Source organism: Sylvia atricapilla, chromosome 3, assembly GCF_009819655.1.
Source record: "Sylvia atricapilla isolate bSylAtr1 chromosome 3, bSylAtr1.pri, whole genome shotgun sequence".
Taxonomy (NCBI): Eukaryota; Metazoa; Chordata; class Aves; order Passeriformes; family Sylviidae; genus Sylvia; species Sylvia atricapilla.
The window spans coordinates 48,521,582-48,538,075 of NC_089142.1; the positions used below are offsets into that span (position 1 = coordinate 48,521,582).

General features: G+C 39.2%; 1 protein-coding gene and 1 long non-coding RNA gene across 3 annotated transcripts in view; one reads left to right on the forward strand and one right to left on the reverse strand.

Moving 5' to 3' along the window:
- The window catches only part of LOC136359053 (uncharacterized), a 945,479-nt gene that overhangs the window by 392,176 nt on the left and 536,809 nt on the right, over positions 1–16,494 (forward strand). The window lies entirely within an intron of this gene.
- On the reverse strand, positions 3,848–15,081 carry GPRC6A (G protein-coupled receptor class C group 6 member A). The gene is made up of 6 exons (XM_066315299.1): positions 14,887–15,081; positions 13,008–13,311; positions 10,372–11,199; positions 7,817–8,029; positions 6,310–6,433; positions 3,848–4,968 (listed from the first exon to the last, which is right to left on the reverse strand). Exons 1-6 carry the CDS (start codon positions 15,078–15,080, stop codon positions 3,848–3,850), a joined length of 2,784 nt encoding a protein of 927 aa, XP_066171396.1. The 5' UTR covers position 15,081.

Here is a 16,494-nt window from a genome sequence, read left to right on the forward strand (position 1 = left end):
TCTTGTGGAAGGTGTTTCTGCCCATGGCAACTAGATGATCTTTAGGGTCCCTTACAACTGAAACCATTTTATGATTCTATGAAGAGTATAAGTTCTGTGACACAAACCTGCCCACATCTGTGTTTCTGTCATTTTACTGCTTTCAGAATGCTCAAATATACTAATTCTCATCATAGGCTTTTCCATCTACTTTAACTGAAAACTTTTTTTTTTTTTTTTTTTTTTTTTTCCTTTCATGTCCTGGACAGAGTTTTATTTAAAAAACAAACAAACAAACAAAAAACCAAACACCTGAAAAAATATTCAGAGAAATCAGCACAGAATAGACATTTACTAAGTAACAGCCGATGTCAGCATTATTCATGACAGTGTAAGACTATCTCAACAGAACTGTGTCTGATGCACCAAGCAGTGGAGGGTTTTACATGCATTAGCCAAAGCCAGAATGGCTGCAGATGAACAGAGGAAGTCCCACTCCCCAGGGAGGGATCTGTCTGGCAACAGCTTAAGTCCTGTGCTCAGTGTGACAGCAGGAAAGAGGAGTTTTGAACTATTTGTAGCCAAAACCTCCAACTATCTTTTCTTCAGGAGCAGAGCATATCACAAAAAGGAAGAGATGGACCTCTTTGCATGCACACACACTCCTTGAGTAGCTGTGCCTTCTTTCAGAATGTTGTCAAGGAGATGAAGACACATCAACACAAATGACGTAGAGGATGATACTTTACCTTTGCTCAAAGAGAGTGCAGTAATGCCAAGCAGTGCTCCTTGTCCCTGAAGACACAGCAGGGAAGGGTAGGAAGAATCAGCACATCGAGGCTGGGCTCAGTGTCATTCATTATGAGCAGCATCCCACACACTGCTGTTAGTTGCCCCTCCTGATGGTCAGCCACACGTTTAGAGTCACTGTAGTTCCAATGGCCATCAGCAGAGCTGCTGGGAGGAAGCCTGGAACTCACATAGTTTCCAGCACTTGCCAAGTAACTGCTTTAAAGGTTGTGGGCAGCTGAAAGACATCTGCACAGCCAAAGCTTCTGAAATCTTGAGGGAATTATGCTCTGGAGAAGAGGATGTCAAACATTTGGTGGCCTTTGTGGTCTTCATTCTCCCTGAAGATACTCTACATTGTATGACAGTGGCTTCAGAATGCATCATCTAGCATTATTAACAATGGATGACATAAGCCCCCAAAAGGTTAAATAATGTTTACATCCAGAGCAGCCTCCTGCTGACCTTAACAAACAGCATTTTCCCATTTGATTTCTCTGTGAACACTGTATTTGGAGACATTTGTTCTCTCTATTGCTCTCAGAGATGGAAATTGTGCCTGCGGGATGCTAATTTTTGAGAAGTGGTTTCAGGATCTTTCCAAAGTAAGCAAGCAGAGTGTGCTCTGGGCCAGAAAAAAATGTCCCTTTGGCCTCACATGGCCTGACCTATGGGCCATGGCTCTGGGAGCAGAAGGATAAGACTTTACTATGACTCTGGAAAGTGATTCCTGTTCTGTGCTCTGGGGATGCAAATCTGTCTCATGCTCATTTAATGTTCCCATGACTGTCAAGAGGAATAGACTGCTAGAATACTTACTGCCCTGGGCAGGAGAATGTGCACAAATGCTCCTTTAGCATAATAAACTCCTATTTTAAGCTTTTCCATATCCTCTGTGCAGGGTAACACAATCCCTTTATGTTCTATCTACATTTGATCACTTGCTTCTTGAAGACAAGGCATTTAAAACCATGTAACACACCTTGGCATAATGTCTATTTTTTGCTGCCGAGTTAAGCCTCCCAAACCTGTTACATCCTCTCTGCTCCACCATGGACTATGCTTTGCATAGAAGACCTGAGTAGCTAGGGAATTGGATGGAGGATGTAGGGCTCCTTTGAAACTCTGCCACATGTGATGTCTTTTCTCAGAGATACCTCTGTAGAGACCTTCACATTGCTGTCACCAGGCCCTGTTCATCAAGACATTCTCCTCATTGTCCTGCAGGATGATTCCCCTGCCACAGACAGCTTACAATCTAAAGGATGTTTCTAAGCAGGCTGAGGTCCACAGTGAAAACACCTTACAGGTGCATGTACTGCTGCTGTTCAAGGCCAAATAGAAGCTCATGGGGAGAGGTAAGGACATTAAGTAAGCAAACTCAATTTTAAATATCAGTATGGCTTTAATGATTCCCTTTTATATAGCTTCAAGGCATGCTACACTCAACACTTTTGAAAACAATAAATACAGCTACAACATTCCAGCCAAATGAACTTTTCTCACCAGCTGATTGCTGACAGTTATGCAATGTAAGCTTTGCTTCTCTCTTTTAGGGGAAGATTTCTTGCTGAATTGTCAGTCAAATTGCAGGCATAAGGTTTCATCCTATCATTCATAACCTCATATGCAGAAAAGTATTTGCAACAACTGAAGTAGAAACAGCATTCAACATAAATATATACACATAACCATTCATTCCTACAGTTAGCAACAGAGCATATGTATTTACACAAATCTGTATGTGAATTGCACTCTTTCCTTTCAAATAACTTTAGAATACCTTCATAGATACACAACATCAAGGATTTCAGTATTATTTTAAATAACATGGCACAGAACTTAAAATAGCAAAGTTTCTATCTTCTGGGCTTTATGAATAAGGAAAAGTATTTGCCTTTTCCCGTATTGACAATGTGGCTCTGTTGTCTAAGCTCTGTCTGAAAAAGCTCTGTGGTACCATTAGCCTGACAGAAAAATTCCTCTTTCTCATAGAGAAGGCACAGGACAGCCTGTGCTCATGGAGGTACAGAGCAGAGACTCGTTCAGTGCAGATCGTGCTAGGTAATCCTCGTGCTATTTCTGTGTATCATGATGATGCATTTTCATGTTTTTATTGAATATCACATTTTTGAAATATATATCAACCCCCTTAAATTTTCCAAGATGCACTCGTGCTGATACTGGTCATTACATTATTAATGCTAATGAGAGGAATCAATTAGTGGTTTTAAGTTTTCACATTACACATTGACTTTACACTCCCAAATAAAAGGACACCTGGGACTCGCTCTCCTTGTGCATCACAGGAGGTGCATGAGGTGAATCAATGTGTTTCTTCTTAGTATGGGGAAAAAAAGGCAGATGAACTTATGTATAACTGCAGAGCCCCAGAAGAATTCTCTGATTTCTTTATAGATCTGTCTTTGGTTCATTACCATGCTGGTAAACACAAGGAACCTTAAATGTTACTACAGTACTCATCTGGAATAAGGTGTACAGTTTTGGGGAGGAAAAAAAAGATTCACTGATACCAGATGAAAAGAGTTACTTTTGGAAGTTCAGAAGAATGGAAAGCCTATCTTAAAAGTGGAGACTAAAGGACCAGACTTGTTTATCTTGGCAAACAAAGGCAGGGACAAGGTTCTCTTTGATCTGTAAAATAGAGCCAGATGAGAAGAAGAGCTCCTTAAACAACTGAGCATCAAAGAGGCAAAAGAAGTGGGGAAATTCATGTGGTCCACTTACATGACTGTGAGAAATAATAATTTTGTGATGTTTCTGCTTCACTTGTGGAAGGCAGGTTGCAGAATAGGTTCCCACAGGTCTATGTGGGCTGGATGGGGAAGGAGGGGAGTGAGCTGCCCAAGGGGACTGCACATCACGGAGTTTTCAGGAGCAAGGGATGGATTCTGTGAGTCAGGAAAGCCTTTCAGATCCGATAATGGATAACTGCCTAAGTACAGGGAAAGATGTTTCACCTGCCTTTCTTGGGAATACCAAAAGGAAAGAGATCTGAAAGAGAAATGGCTCCCTAAAATGGAAAAATTTTAACTTCTGGTACTCTAACTCTGGCCAGTCATATACTGGAGACTCTTTTCCTGGCCATAGTCCTTGCAGCATTTTCAGGAAGATCTTTGCCTTTTATTAGTGGCTGCCCAGGCACTTGGAAATGGCAGTTTCCATTCACAGAGTCATTCTCAGTTTTACATGAGTCTGTGATAGTAGCTTGGAGGCTGGAAGATTTTGAATCTAAAGAAATCCGACTAACAGCAACGCTGCCTGCACTCTTGGAGGAATAAGTGTAAACCATTTTGAGAAAGGCAGATTTTGTGTTTGTTTCTTGCTTGTAAATGATGATATAGCATTTTGGAAGAAAAGTGCAGCAGAGGATGCCGTAATTAGATATTAAAACAACGATAATTTCCACTGCTGGCAAGTATTTGCCAAATGTAGTTGCATAGACAGGGATAAATACGATCCATGCTATAAAGTAAATTAGCATGCCGAAAGTGATGAATTTAGCTTCATTGTAATTCTCTGGCAATTTCCTACCCTTAAAGGCAAATATGAAGCAAATAAATGCTAGGGCAGAGATGTAGCCCAACATAATCCCAAAAGCTATAATAGACCCCTCATTGCATTCCAGAATTATTGCTCTTGGGATTGAGAAATTTTGACTTACAAAAGGTGTCCTAAATATTAGCCAGGAGGTGCAAATGATAACTTGAATTCCAGTGCAGGTGACCACAGTGGGAATAGGTTTATACATGCATTTCAGGAATGTTTGAAGCTTGGGATCAAAGCTGAAAGCTAGTAAAATTTTTAGTGACTTTATTAAAATGCATGAAATGCAGAGTGTAAAACTTATGCCAAAGAGTGCTTGCCTAGTTTTACATTTGAATTCTGTGGGTACATCTATGAAGAAGACAGTGCTTAAAAAAATTAAGAAGTGGCTGAAGAGAATAATATAGCAGACCGTCAGACCACCAGACGCCTTTACGACTGGTGTGTCCAAGTTTTTGGTAAATATTACACAAATGGATAAAACCAACACAATCCCAAAAGCAGAGAGGAAGAGGAGGAAGATAGCAAACCAGTCAGTCCAGGCAAGGAAATAGATTGTCTTTCTGTAGCAAGTGGTGCTGTTTGTGGGAGCCCAGTAGGTTTTGTTGTTACATCGGTGGCAGTAATCCATATCTGGAAGCAGCAAAAGAGGAAGATCTCTTAGAACCCCGAAGTTAATGAACAGCAAAGCAGATTGTAGGGACTCGAGATACATGAGCAATGTGGCAGAGGATGCCAAAGGGAAAAGATGGGTCTGACTGCTCCTGGCTCCGGCTGTCGCTGTCCAGGGGGAGGAGCTGCAGGGCTGCCGTGGCTGCGGTGGCAGTGGCACAAGGAGCGAAGGACAAATGCCTGGAGCTCCCTGCCAGCTGGGAGCAAGCCTTGCCTGCAGCCAGGGGCAAGGAGGGAAAATGACCAGGGTTCTGAAACTGTCTTGCCAGACCAGCGAAATGTGGCCAGAGCTCTGGACAGGCAAATTTAATTGACGCCTGAACAATGACTCTGGAGTAATCAATTATCTTGCAAAAATTTGAACTATTTTTCTTTCGTCTATTTTAACAAAAATACATCCTAATATTCTCTTTACAGATCGTTTTAAAAATACAACAGCAAGAACAAACATTGCTTTAGATTATGATTTGAAATGTACTTTTGCTTTGCAATTCCTATTCTCTGATATGGAGAAATTTCACAATTAATTGAATAAGAAGATGAAATTTACTTTTCTTCTGCTCTCAGGATATTAAAAGTACATGCTACCTTAATTTTCTTAATTCCGTCTCTCTTCCCCATATTTAATTTCCCCTTTAAAAGATTTTGCTTAAATCAGTGGTAAATCAGATTTGATACTAGAAAATATTGCTGTACAGTTGTATCAAATTACACGGTACCTGGTGGTAAGACACAAAATATGCTGCTAAGCAAAATAGATAATCCTTGAACTTCATAGATTCATAGGCGTGTAGGATGGTTTTCGTTGGAAGGGACTTTAAAGACCATCTAGCTCCAATTCCTGTGCCAGGGGTAAGGACACCTTTCACTACACCAAGTTGCTCAGACTTCCTTCCAGCCTGGCCTTGAACACTTCTAAGAATGGGGCAACCACAACAGCTTCTCTGGAAAACCTATTCCAGTGCCTCACCAACCTCAAAGTCAAGAAATTGCTCCTTGCTGGACTGAATGTACTACGGAAAGACAGGGAGGAAAAGCTCTATTAATTCAGAGCAAATTTCACTGATAAATCAGCCGGCATTTCCACCCTAGCAAAGGGTAATGCTAGTCAGATGAACAATCTAATTCCTTTAAACTTGGCCTTTTAAGAAGCATTTATACCAAGTTTTACGGGAAACTGATCATAAACAAACATTTAAATCCAATTCCAAAATTTAACCCAAAGTTCTCAAGGCATATTATATCCAAGCAAAACAATTGCATTAATGTATGCAAAACTTTATTTGGATACAATTTTTTTACCTGTTTGGTTGCTGTAATGGTTTTCTGGGCAGTAAACACACTCATAGCAGCATGTGTGTGGACTTTCTGTAACTTTTTTCACCTGGCCTGGCCTGCAGTGCTGGGAGCATGTTGACTGAACCTTCTGCAGTGTGCAGAGGGGAAAAAAAAAAGAGATCATCATCTCAGGTACAGCTAATTACAAGGGAACATTAATATAAACCTCCAGGATTTCTGCCTTTTTTTTTTTTTTTTTTGTGTGTGTGTGTGCGTGTGTGTGTGTTATTTATATTTTAAGGAAATCTGAAAATGATGTTGAAAAAGAGATAGTGTAGGATCCATATTTCTTGTATTTTCTCCACACAATCACTGAGTTATAGAATGGGGCATTATTTACCTGATAATTTTTATTTTGGGCCCTGAATGCTAATCCCTGGATTTGTGTGTACCTTTAAAATCTAGATCAAAGTCTTTTATTCAGCTTTGAACCTGTATTTAGACTACAGAGGATCATCTTCAAAGAATTCACAGAAGCATCTGATGGGGAACTTGAGTGAACTGCTTCACAGATGAGATCCTGATACCCAGCTCTGCTGCTTAGAGCCCAGGAGGGACACCTTGGCCTGAAGGAGGAACTTTGGAGGGTGCTCTGTACTGCAGCTCTGACACTCCTGACCCTTGCCAGCTTATCTCTGAATCATGAAGCTCCACTTCTGGGTGTGTGATCAGGGCCTTCCCTTCCAAAGACAGCTTTTTGTCAGATGATCTGTCCTGAAGCACACTGCAATCTCCTCTCTTCCAAGATGGTGTTTACAAGGAGGTGGAGACCTTTCCTTGCACCACAAAGAGGGACAAGGTTTGAGGTTTCCTTCTGTCCTCAGCTAAGTTCACATGTGGACACTAGAATTCAGGCCACTTAGTAAGCAGCCTCTCCCTGTCCCATTAGTGGGGAATGCCTTGCAGCTCAGACCTCCACCCATGCACAGAGGACAGAGTGTCCAGCTGGAACTGGCCAGGGCCACCCACAAGTCCTGTCTACACCAGTGCTGGGGCTCCAGGTGGCACCACCTACTCATGTCACTGACCACAGCTCTAACAGAGGCAAATAAAAACCATTCTTTTTAAACAATAAAGTCAACACACCTGAATCTTCATTAAAAAGAAAAAAAAAAAAAAAAAAAAAAAGAGGTATGCATAAGTGAGAGATTTTTTATACACAATCCTTTTTTATTTTAAAATCCCTTTGTAAGATTCTAGAATAGCATTCTTAGGGCAGACATTAACTTCTAGGGGTATTCTGGAGAAGTAAGTAAATTTCATATCACTGAGCCTGCTAACAGACTAACATGTATCTCAGGATCCATGAAAGAGGTTGAATAAACTCAGAAAGGATTCTTTGCTCTAAGAGGAGAACATTAATCCACACAAGAGATCTCTAGCTGACACATGCTTCAGTTGCAAGTGCTGCAGGGAGAAAAAAATTATCTGTAACAAATTTCACACATTATGACAACAAATGAAAAGTTACCTTTAAAGCCAGAAAATCTTTTTTTTTCTCTTCATCCTCAAAGATAAAGCCACCTTTCTCTGCGTCGTATTCTGCCATAGTGGTGATTTCCATGTGGCCGTCAATTTCTTTCCAAAGAAGGACATCATAACTGGTGCTCATATCTCCATTGGAGTCAAACTTGACTTCTTTATCAGCATCAATGATGGTAACTTTTTTAAGGTTTTCAAGGAGCTGCACATAAGTGTAAGGAATGAAAACATACACTAGTATCATGTGTGATACACAATACACACACTCAGTGTGACAAACAGAGTTGTTTAACCTATATATGATTACATCAAGTTAAAAAGAAATGCTTCCAGAACTAAGAGAAGCATTAAAATTCAAATTCATTTTGTTCTCAGAATTACATTATACAGACAACCCCATTGGCCTTAAACATCTATTATTGAAAATAATCATAATTTCATAAAACCACAATCATAGATTTTTTTACAGCCTTGAAAATTTTGATGTGATATCCAGACAGAAAATATTTTTGCATGCAAAAACTAAGAATCTTTTGGCACTCCCCGTCTTGTAAAGAACAGTGGTTGGCAGTGCTCCTGTTGTTACTTTACTGTCAGCAGAGTCAATCTGGGTACCATTTGCTTCTGGAGTAAATTCCCCTAGCATGCCTGGAAGTATCTAGCACTGTTCCCAGCTGTGATTCTGACTGAAATTTTGTATGGCAAGGTGAGACTCAAAACTGTTAATGATGAATGAACAATATATGCTAATTTGCTCAAATGGGGAGATCAATGGCACAATGGCAACAAACAGCAGGGCCATGTTTGATAGGAAACACCAGACCAAGGATGCATTCTTAAGGCAAGTGTCCAGCTTCATATTGCAATCCATTCTGCTCAACAGGGGAAAATTTCTGCCTCCTGCATCACAGACAGATCAAACAAGGTCTGTGTGAATCTAGAAAAGGGCAGGTTCAGGCAACATTACATATCTCCACTCCGAGTTCATGGGGAGATCAAAGTACTCCCATTAGCTGTCATAAATAAATAAATAAATAAATAAAACAAAAGCTTTATTCTTTTGCAGGTCTAGTGATTTTTGGCAACACTAATTAACTGACAAGAAAAAATTCAGTGTTTGGTGAAAGTCTGAGTTCAACTGCATTTGAAAAGCATGCTCTTACATGAGTCCATTTGTGATATTAGTAGCATTTAACAAATGCGCTGACAGATATAATGTCTTCAGTCTTTGTCAAATATATGTAACACATCTGCTGTATAAAATATGCCATTTCTTCATGTATAGTGTAATTTTTTGACTGCTTATATAATTTATGAAGGACTGGTGTGTTTCTTACTAATTTGATTGGTGCATTTTATTTGGATGATGCATAGTTGTGTGGGACAGAATAGGATTTTTTTAAAATTGTATATACTCAGACTAGTCATGTAATTCTTCTCACTTTTTCAATCTGTCTAACAATATCAGAACACCAGAGCCTTCTGAATACATCTTGAGCTTCAGACAGAAGGGGCTAATATTTAGCAACATTTTGGTGCAACTGGTTATTATTTTTGCAAAGTCTATAACAACAATCACTGTATTGTTTCCCTGTATATGGAGATGTGAGATATGGATTATTTGGATCCCAAGATTTTTCTGTACATATATATCTCCCTAGAGCATTGAATTTTCACGTAGATGAAACACATTATGAAAATACAATGGGAGAAATAATTATCTCTTTCAGTTCTCTTCATGGGTGCTTAACAACTTAAAAGGAGTTTTAATTTGGATGGTTTGGAATTTAGTTAAGTTATGCTGTAAATGTAGCTCCCTAAACCTGCATTCCTACAAAGTAGTCCTGAATTTGTCCCATTAGAGTTTGCTAATTCATGTTAGAGTCTGGTTGTTACTGAGTTATTGGTTGGTTTCATTTTCACATCCCATATCTTGGTTTGACCTGCCCTGACCTAGGATAAGAGGTCAGAGCAAATCAGAGTAGCAAATCAGAGTGCTCCAGAGGTTGTTTGATTTTTAAATGAACATTTGTTTAATCCTCTGAGTAAAAGTGTGTAAAAGTGAATAGTCCTGAATAGGTTCTTGGGTAAAAGGTCAGGTCAGTTTAACTTGTCTGATTTTTCCTCTTTTCCCACCCAGTAGTGTGATAACAAGTACCTCACCCATCTTAAAGATTATGTCTTTAGATATAAGTCAAGATCAGACAGAGGTATAATGTATTGCATTTTCAGTTTCAAGTAGAGACTCATTGTAGAGGAAAATATTTGAATTAAGACAAAACAGATGCAATGGTGAGAGAAAGAGAGAGAGGAAAATTTAAGCTCTTTGGTGATTGCTCCTATCCTGCAGCATCCCCAGCTCTCAAGAGCACTCACAGTGTGTATCACAGTGGTTGGCAGCAATGGGAACAATCACTAGTAGTCTAATGGCTGATAAAAAGTCATTTAGTAAAAGGACCAAGTTTTTATTTCCAGGAATATGGGAGCAAAAATGTGACGAAAGTTAGGCAGAGAGAATGAGACCTGAAAGAATTGGCACCATACCTCCCAGGGAGTGAAGGCAGACGGATCCTTGCAGTCTCTGTCTTTGCATTGCCTTTTAATGGCATGAGCTATAGCATAGACTGCAAGCATAGTTCTGTGGATAAATCCGGGTTCAACATTAGCATTCAAAAAATCGTCTCTCCAGAACTGAGGTTTACTCCCATCATTTTCCAGTAGATCATCCTGGGACTGGTTTGCAATGCACGTTTGAAAATCATGATATTCCAGGTGTGCACAGACTGACAAAAGCATAATATATTCACGTAAAAACTTGTTGTTTTCAGTGGGCTTTTCATGAAGGTTTCTCAAAAATTCTTGGAATGAGGAGATGTCTCCACTTTTAAATCCAAATCCCACAACTGTTCCCAGCTGTCTGATATTGGGAATTGTACTGATCTTGACTGCAGCTGACCAGTTATCACTCGCAATCCAGATTTTATTAACATTCCTCTCAATCGCCTTCTTGAATAGTTTGAGCACATGGAACTGTCTCATAAAGACAACAATAACATTTACTCCTGTTTCCTTGACAATCTTCTCAATTGCTTGATCAACTTTGGTGTGAAAGGTGCTGTCAGAGAGATAGGCTGGCAGCATCTCTTTAAAAGCTATGCAAACGTTGTTCACCATGGCCTGGACTCCAAAGCTCTCCAGAGCGAAACGCCCATTGTCATCATCAGTGGCTATCACGCCGATCCAGTTCCACCCAGATTCATGGATCAAGTGAGTCATTGCTCTTGTCTGGTGAAAGTCACTGGGGATAGTCCTGAAGAAAGAAGGAAACCTGATTTTGTCACTGAGGATTTCAGCTGATGATGCAGGACTGACCTAGGAAGAGCGAACAATTCAGTTATGGATGTGGTCTCCTCCAAAGGATGCCAAGAGATCCAAAGCTGCCATGATTGCTGTTTCTTCCCACCTGACCCGGGCTCCCTCCTCCTGAGAGTGAGCATCAACGAATTGCAGGCAAAGGGGACAGGTTCTCTCTCCCTGCTCTTAGGATGCAGACTTGTGCCCAGTAACAGTTGCACTTTTTGTTTTCACTCTCATCCACAGAATTTAGTGAAGGCTGAGAACAAAATCTTCCAAAATGGATATGACAGTAACGATGGTATAAAGGTTTTGGCTTACTCTATTCAGATACTGTCAACACGCTCTTCAAAACAATATTTAAAATTGGCCTATTTTTTGGTTTCTATTCTAATTGCTAGTGCTCTTCTATTTTGTATTTTCCTATCACTGAGTGCATTAGTATGGTTCACACATATTTTTTTTCTTGCCAATACCTAATTATTATATTTTAAAAGGATCATTAAATCTGTTGGGAGAACCTCACAGACAAACAAATGATAACCAATAATACAAAATGCTATAATTCTTTCATACAAAAGATTTATTATCTTTTTCTTGTGATTGTAGCTAGAAAAACATAAAAAAAACATAGCTGTTTAAATCTCTCCAGTGGTAATCTTTTCTTTTTTTGTTGTTGAATCTTTTTTCCCCTATATTGCTTGACAGTCCTTGAAAAATAAATTTAAGCTTTCCAAAGTGAGGGTCACCTATCTGGAGGGGATACAAGTATAGACAAAATCTTACGGTGTCAGAACACTGCAGATGCTATTGATAAGAATCTGGGTCCCATTTTCCATCTATGCCCTACTGCAGATATTTTTAGTCACTTGCCTTTTGATTATGTTCAAGTGTGGCATTTTAGTTTTCATCCTTACTACAGTTCCTGTGGTGGCGTTGGAGATCAGACTTACTTCCTACCATTGCAGAGGAGAAGATTCAGTTAGAAGTTATCTTTAGTTCAGATTTTATGTTTTTTCCACTCATTTGGTTAATTTATATCTATTGCCAAAACCAAAGTGCAAGACAGGATAATATGGATCTGCTTCCTTGTTAGTCTTGGCCTTGTCCCCAGTTGTTTTACAAACATGACAGTAGGCACGGGCCTAAGCACAAGTGTGGGACTGTACTAATCCTAGAGAGGTCAGAAATGGAAAATGATGTTTTGGGAAGGACTAGTGTGGATCTAAACTGTTGTATTCTTTCACTTCTACTATTGTTTGAAGAGTACCAGGAATAAACCTTTGTTTTAGAGCAATTTTCCTCACCTACCTGCCCATAGTTTTAACTGATTCCAACATTTAGTTTCTCTTGGGCTGAAGAGAATTCCTGAATTTCTGGCTGGATTTGATCTGGTCTTTTTTTTTTTTTTTTTTTTTTTTTTTTTTTTAGCTTGAGATTGTCACATTCACCAGTAGGCAAACTGGACATGGCAGCTGTAAATTTGCTGCCTGAACAAAGTCCTTAAGTGTAGTCCAAGATACATTGGAGTAACCAGGAATGACTAAAGGCACTGCCAGGCTGACAAGAGCCCAGCATGACTGTGAAAAAAACACTTGGATAAATGTGCCTTGGGTATAAAAAAATTCCTTCCTGCCTTTGTTTGGGCAAGTGAATCAAGGCCTCCCCTTGGAGCTGAAGCCCACCCATCCTGATGTCTTTAGGATAAACCAAATCCTGCCCCGTAGTAAATATGTGGCTTTTGCAATTCCTGTGATCAGAGCCTTTATTCTTAGGATGGTAAATCTGAACCTCTGTCCAAAATAAAATAATTTCCTCACACCTACCTGTGGGATTAATTGCAAAGCCAACAGCCTTGACACTGCCATGGACACCTCAGAGTAGCTGGCTCCAGTGACTGCCTTGACTCTCGGGATGTAGTCTGAGTAGTTACACTTGAACTCCACAGCATTCTCAGAAGAATTGAATTTAGACAGAAATCTCAGAGCAGATGCCATGGCTTTTGTAACCTCTGCACATGTGTCATAGATTTCATAGCCCAGAGTAACTCCAGATAACAATGTTGAGTTGTTGATGGTTTCAATAGCGTGTATCATTGCAAGTGTCTGAAGAAAAACTTGAATTTCAAAGCTGTCAGAGAAACATAAGCGGCATTTTTTAGAAAAACTTTATTGGAAGCAAGGGTGAGGCAAAGTCTGTTTTGAGCATATCCTTTAGAATTTTACAACTGCTGGGAAGAACAGATGGGTAATAAGTTTTGCGTGATTTTCTTGGATTTAGTGTATAAAAAAATAAAAACCACACATATTTTTCTCATTACTAAGTAAAATAAAAACAAAACTTAAAATATACCTGAATAAAAAGTGTTTTTCTGGAAATGAAAAAGGCAATAAAAGTTTAACTTTCATGATACTTGAAAATTTCCAAGTGATATCTTCGGGAAGCACCTGTCATAGTCAGTAAAGATATTCCAGTTTACCGGCCCAGTAAGTTTTTAAAAAATGTCTTTATTTTCACCAAAAGCATGAAGCAAAGAAAAGGAAGTACTAAATATTTCAGAATAGAAGAAAGTATTTCAGAGGGCAGGGTCTCTAGTGGTTGCATTGGTGTTTCTAGAATACTCTTCAGACCTGATGAAGTTAGCCTGGATACTTCCCTTCATCTCCAGCAGATGTTATAACAGGTGATTAATGAGAAATGAGCTAGCGCTCATTTCAACCCTCCTCTCAGGCCAGCTTCTCTAAAGATTACAAATCTTGTGATCTAAATTAAATTTCAGATGGACTTGAGATAATTTATGCCTCCTTAGGAAAATAATGAAAGATGGACAAAATTATTAACTTAAACAACATTTTGACATAAATCAAGAGGGATACCTGCATGCCTAGCTGAGTACTAGATTCAGATGTAGGATTAAGTTGTAAAAATCAAATAAAATTTGTGGATTTGCACCTCTATTTCAATTTTTAAAAACGCATGTTTGGAATTCCTGGTCTTAGGAAAGGTTTATTATGTACTTAAAATAAAATTCTTCACCAAGTTTCCTTTTTATGCATTCCAGAAAAATGGATGTTTCAAGCACAGTAGGATTTGGAGCCAACAGAATAAATATTCTGATGTACAGAATGTATGCATGACAAGGTGTTTATATGCAGGCTATCCTGTAACATAAAGCCACAATTATATGTAATAATCATGATAATTTAAAAAAAATAACTACAGTGTCACCATCAAGGTACTGTCATAGAGTGCAACTGAGCTGCCCGAGAGATGGGAGGCAGACTTTACTATGGACTTGGGTAAAATGGAATAGTCTGCCTGTGTTCAAAACATGTAGGTTCAGCTTCATAACAAATAATGAATAGATACCCAGCTGAGTCCTTCAGACTTCAAGCAAATTAGTATTTCCATAGAAATCAGATGATAACATGAACATCCAAGGCTATTTGATTATCTGTGAAGATTGAAAGAGGATCAAATGCTCATTCCCTTCCTCAGTAAGCTGCAGTATTTTCTATTGTAGCTTGGACATATTTTGTCATCCTGTATTAATTTATGTGAAATTTATGCGATGTCCAAGGAATTTTTAAAGACTGAGCAAAGCAAAGCAAGAGAACCAGAATTTGCTGACCTTAATATGAGAATTACATGCCCAGTGTCAGTGGTCTTTTCTTTGCTATATGTGTAATTTCCAGCATTACTCACCCAGCACAATTCTGAATTACTGGCTTGATGGGCTCTTCATCTGGATGCAGCATTTCGCTGTGAACTGCAAACAAGCCTCCAATAATGATGTCCCCCGGAGAACTGGCACCCACAAAGTCGTCAGCATTCTGGCAGGAGAAAGCCATGTCCGTGCCGACCACAAAGCAGGGGACCAAAAAGATAACAAATGCCATGTGTCTGTTTTGCCCACTCACTCCCAGCTTTGAGTCAATCAAGCTGCAGCGCCGACAAGGGCTCCTGTGTCAGGCTGCACACAAAAGTTGGTCACACCTCATAAGGTGCTTGTATTTCCCTCACTGGAGGCAAGGCTATTTTATTAAAGGTACTAAAGCAGCGCTGTCACATAAAATGTAAGCGTCTAGGGGTGTGGGAGTGGAGAGGGAGGGAGAAACATAAATGAGTTTAAAAGGAAATGCTGGACATTAAATCTCCTACGAACTTATGTTCAAAGTTTCTGATACCTTATCTGAAACACGTGGCAAATATTTTGGTATAAATTTGGGCTTGTTTTGAATTCCTTCCAACTGAGTGCAGTGTGCAAAGAAGTAATTATGTAATGTGGTAATAGTGATATTGTTGTGACAATGTTTTAGGAGTCTGGTCCAAAAAATACAAAATTTAAAAGACCCCTCTGTCACGGTGTGCTTTATATCAGATTCTGGTTCAAAAATCCCAACCTCAAACTACCAAAAGACTGCTTTTCTCTCAAACCCTTATATGTTTTTTAATCTTTGTATAAAAAGTATTTGGATAGGTTAATATTCATGGTTCTGAGGCACATATTTTAGGCACTTCAGTGGGCTTTGGATCACGTTCTGTATTTACAAACCAGGCCAAGTCTGCTGCTGGTTAATGTGATAAACACAGAACAGTTGGAAACAATAACATTAGTCCTAATTTTTGCTTTCTTCCCCGTCTGACTGAGGACACCAGCGCATAAACAGCAGCCCCTGTGCTGTGGGAGGAATGGGAAGAGGCTGTTCTCACCACCACTGCTCCCCTCAGATTCACAGGAGTCAGACGCTGTGCCAGAAGGGAACTTGGGGAAAAGAGAAGCAGAAGCTGGACTCTCAGCTTTCACAAACCCCAACCTTAAACATCAAAGTGAGCCTCCTTAAGACAGAAATACGACTTAGGCTAATAAACAATACCAATTAGTGTGAGGGACACAGATCTGATAACAATCCTCCGTTTTTGACATTGGTTTATTTCCTGTTTTCTTTTAATGACTTCTTCAGATTTTGCTTCTTTAGGCAGCATGCCAAAACACTCCCAAAAGAATGGGTTCAGTCATAGCATTTATTGTTTGTGATTATATAAAATCTAGGTTTACATAGAAAATTTCAACCAAGGTTTATTTACTGGCAAAGAAAATTAGAAATGGAATGTCTGTTATAGATTCTTTCTGATTATCATAATGCATACTGTATAAATTATTCGAATTAGCATATTTTGCTGTTTTCTCAATAGTCTGTAGTAAAATATCTATTTACAACCAAGATATATCTTGTAAATGCAAATGCAACATACAAAATACTTGCAAGTGCAAATGTTAATCCCTAGTTAAGTTAACATTTGGGCTCTTAA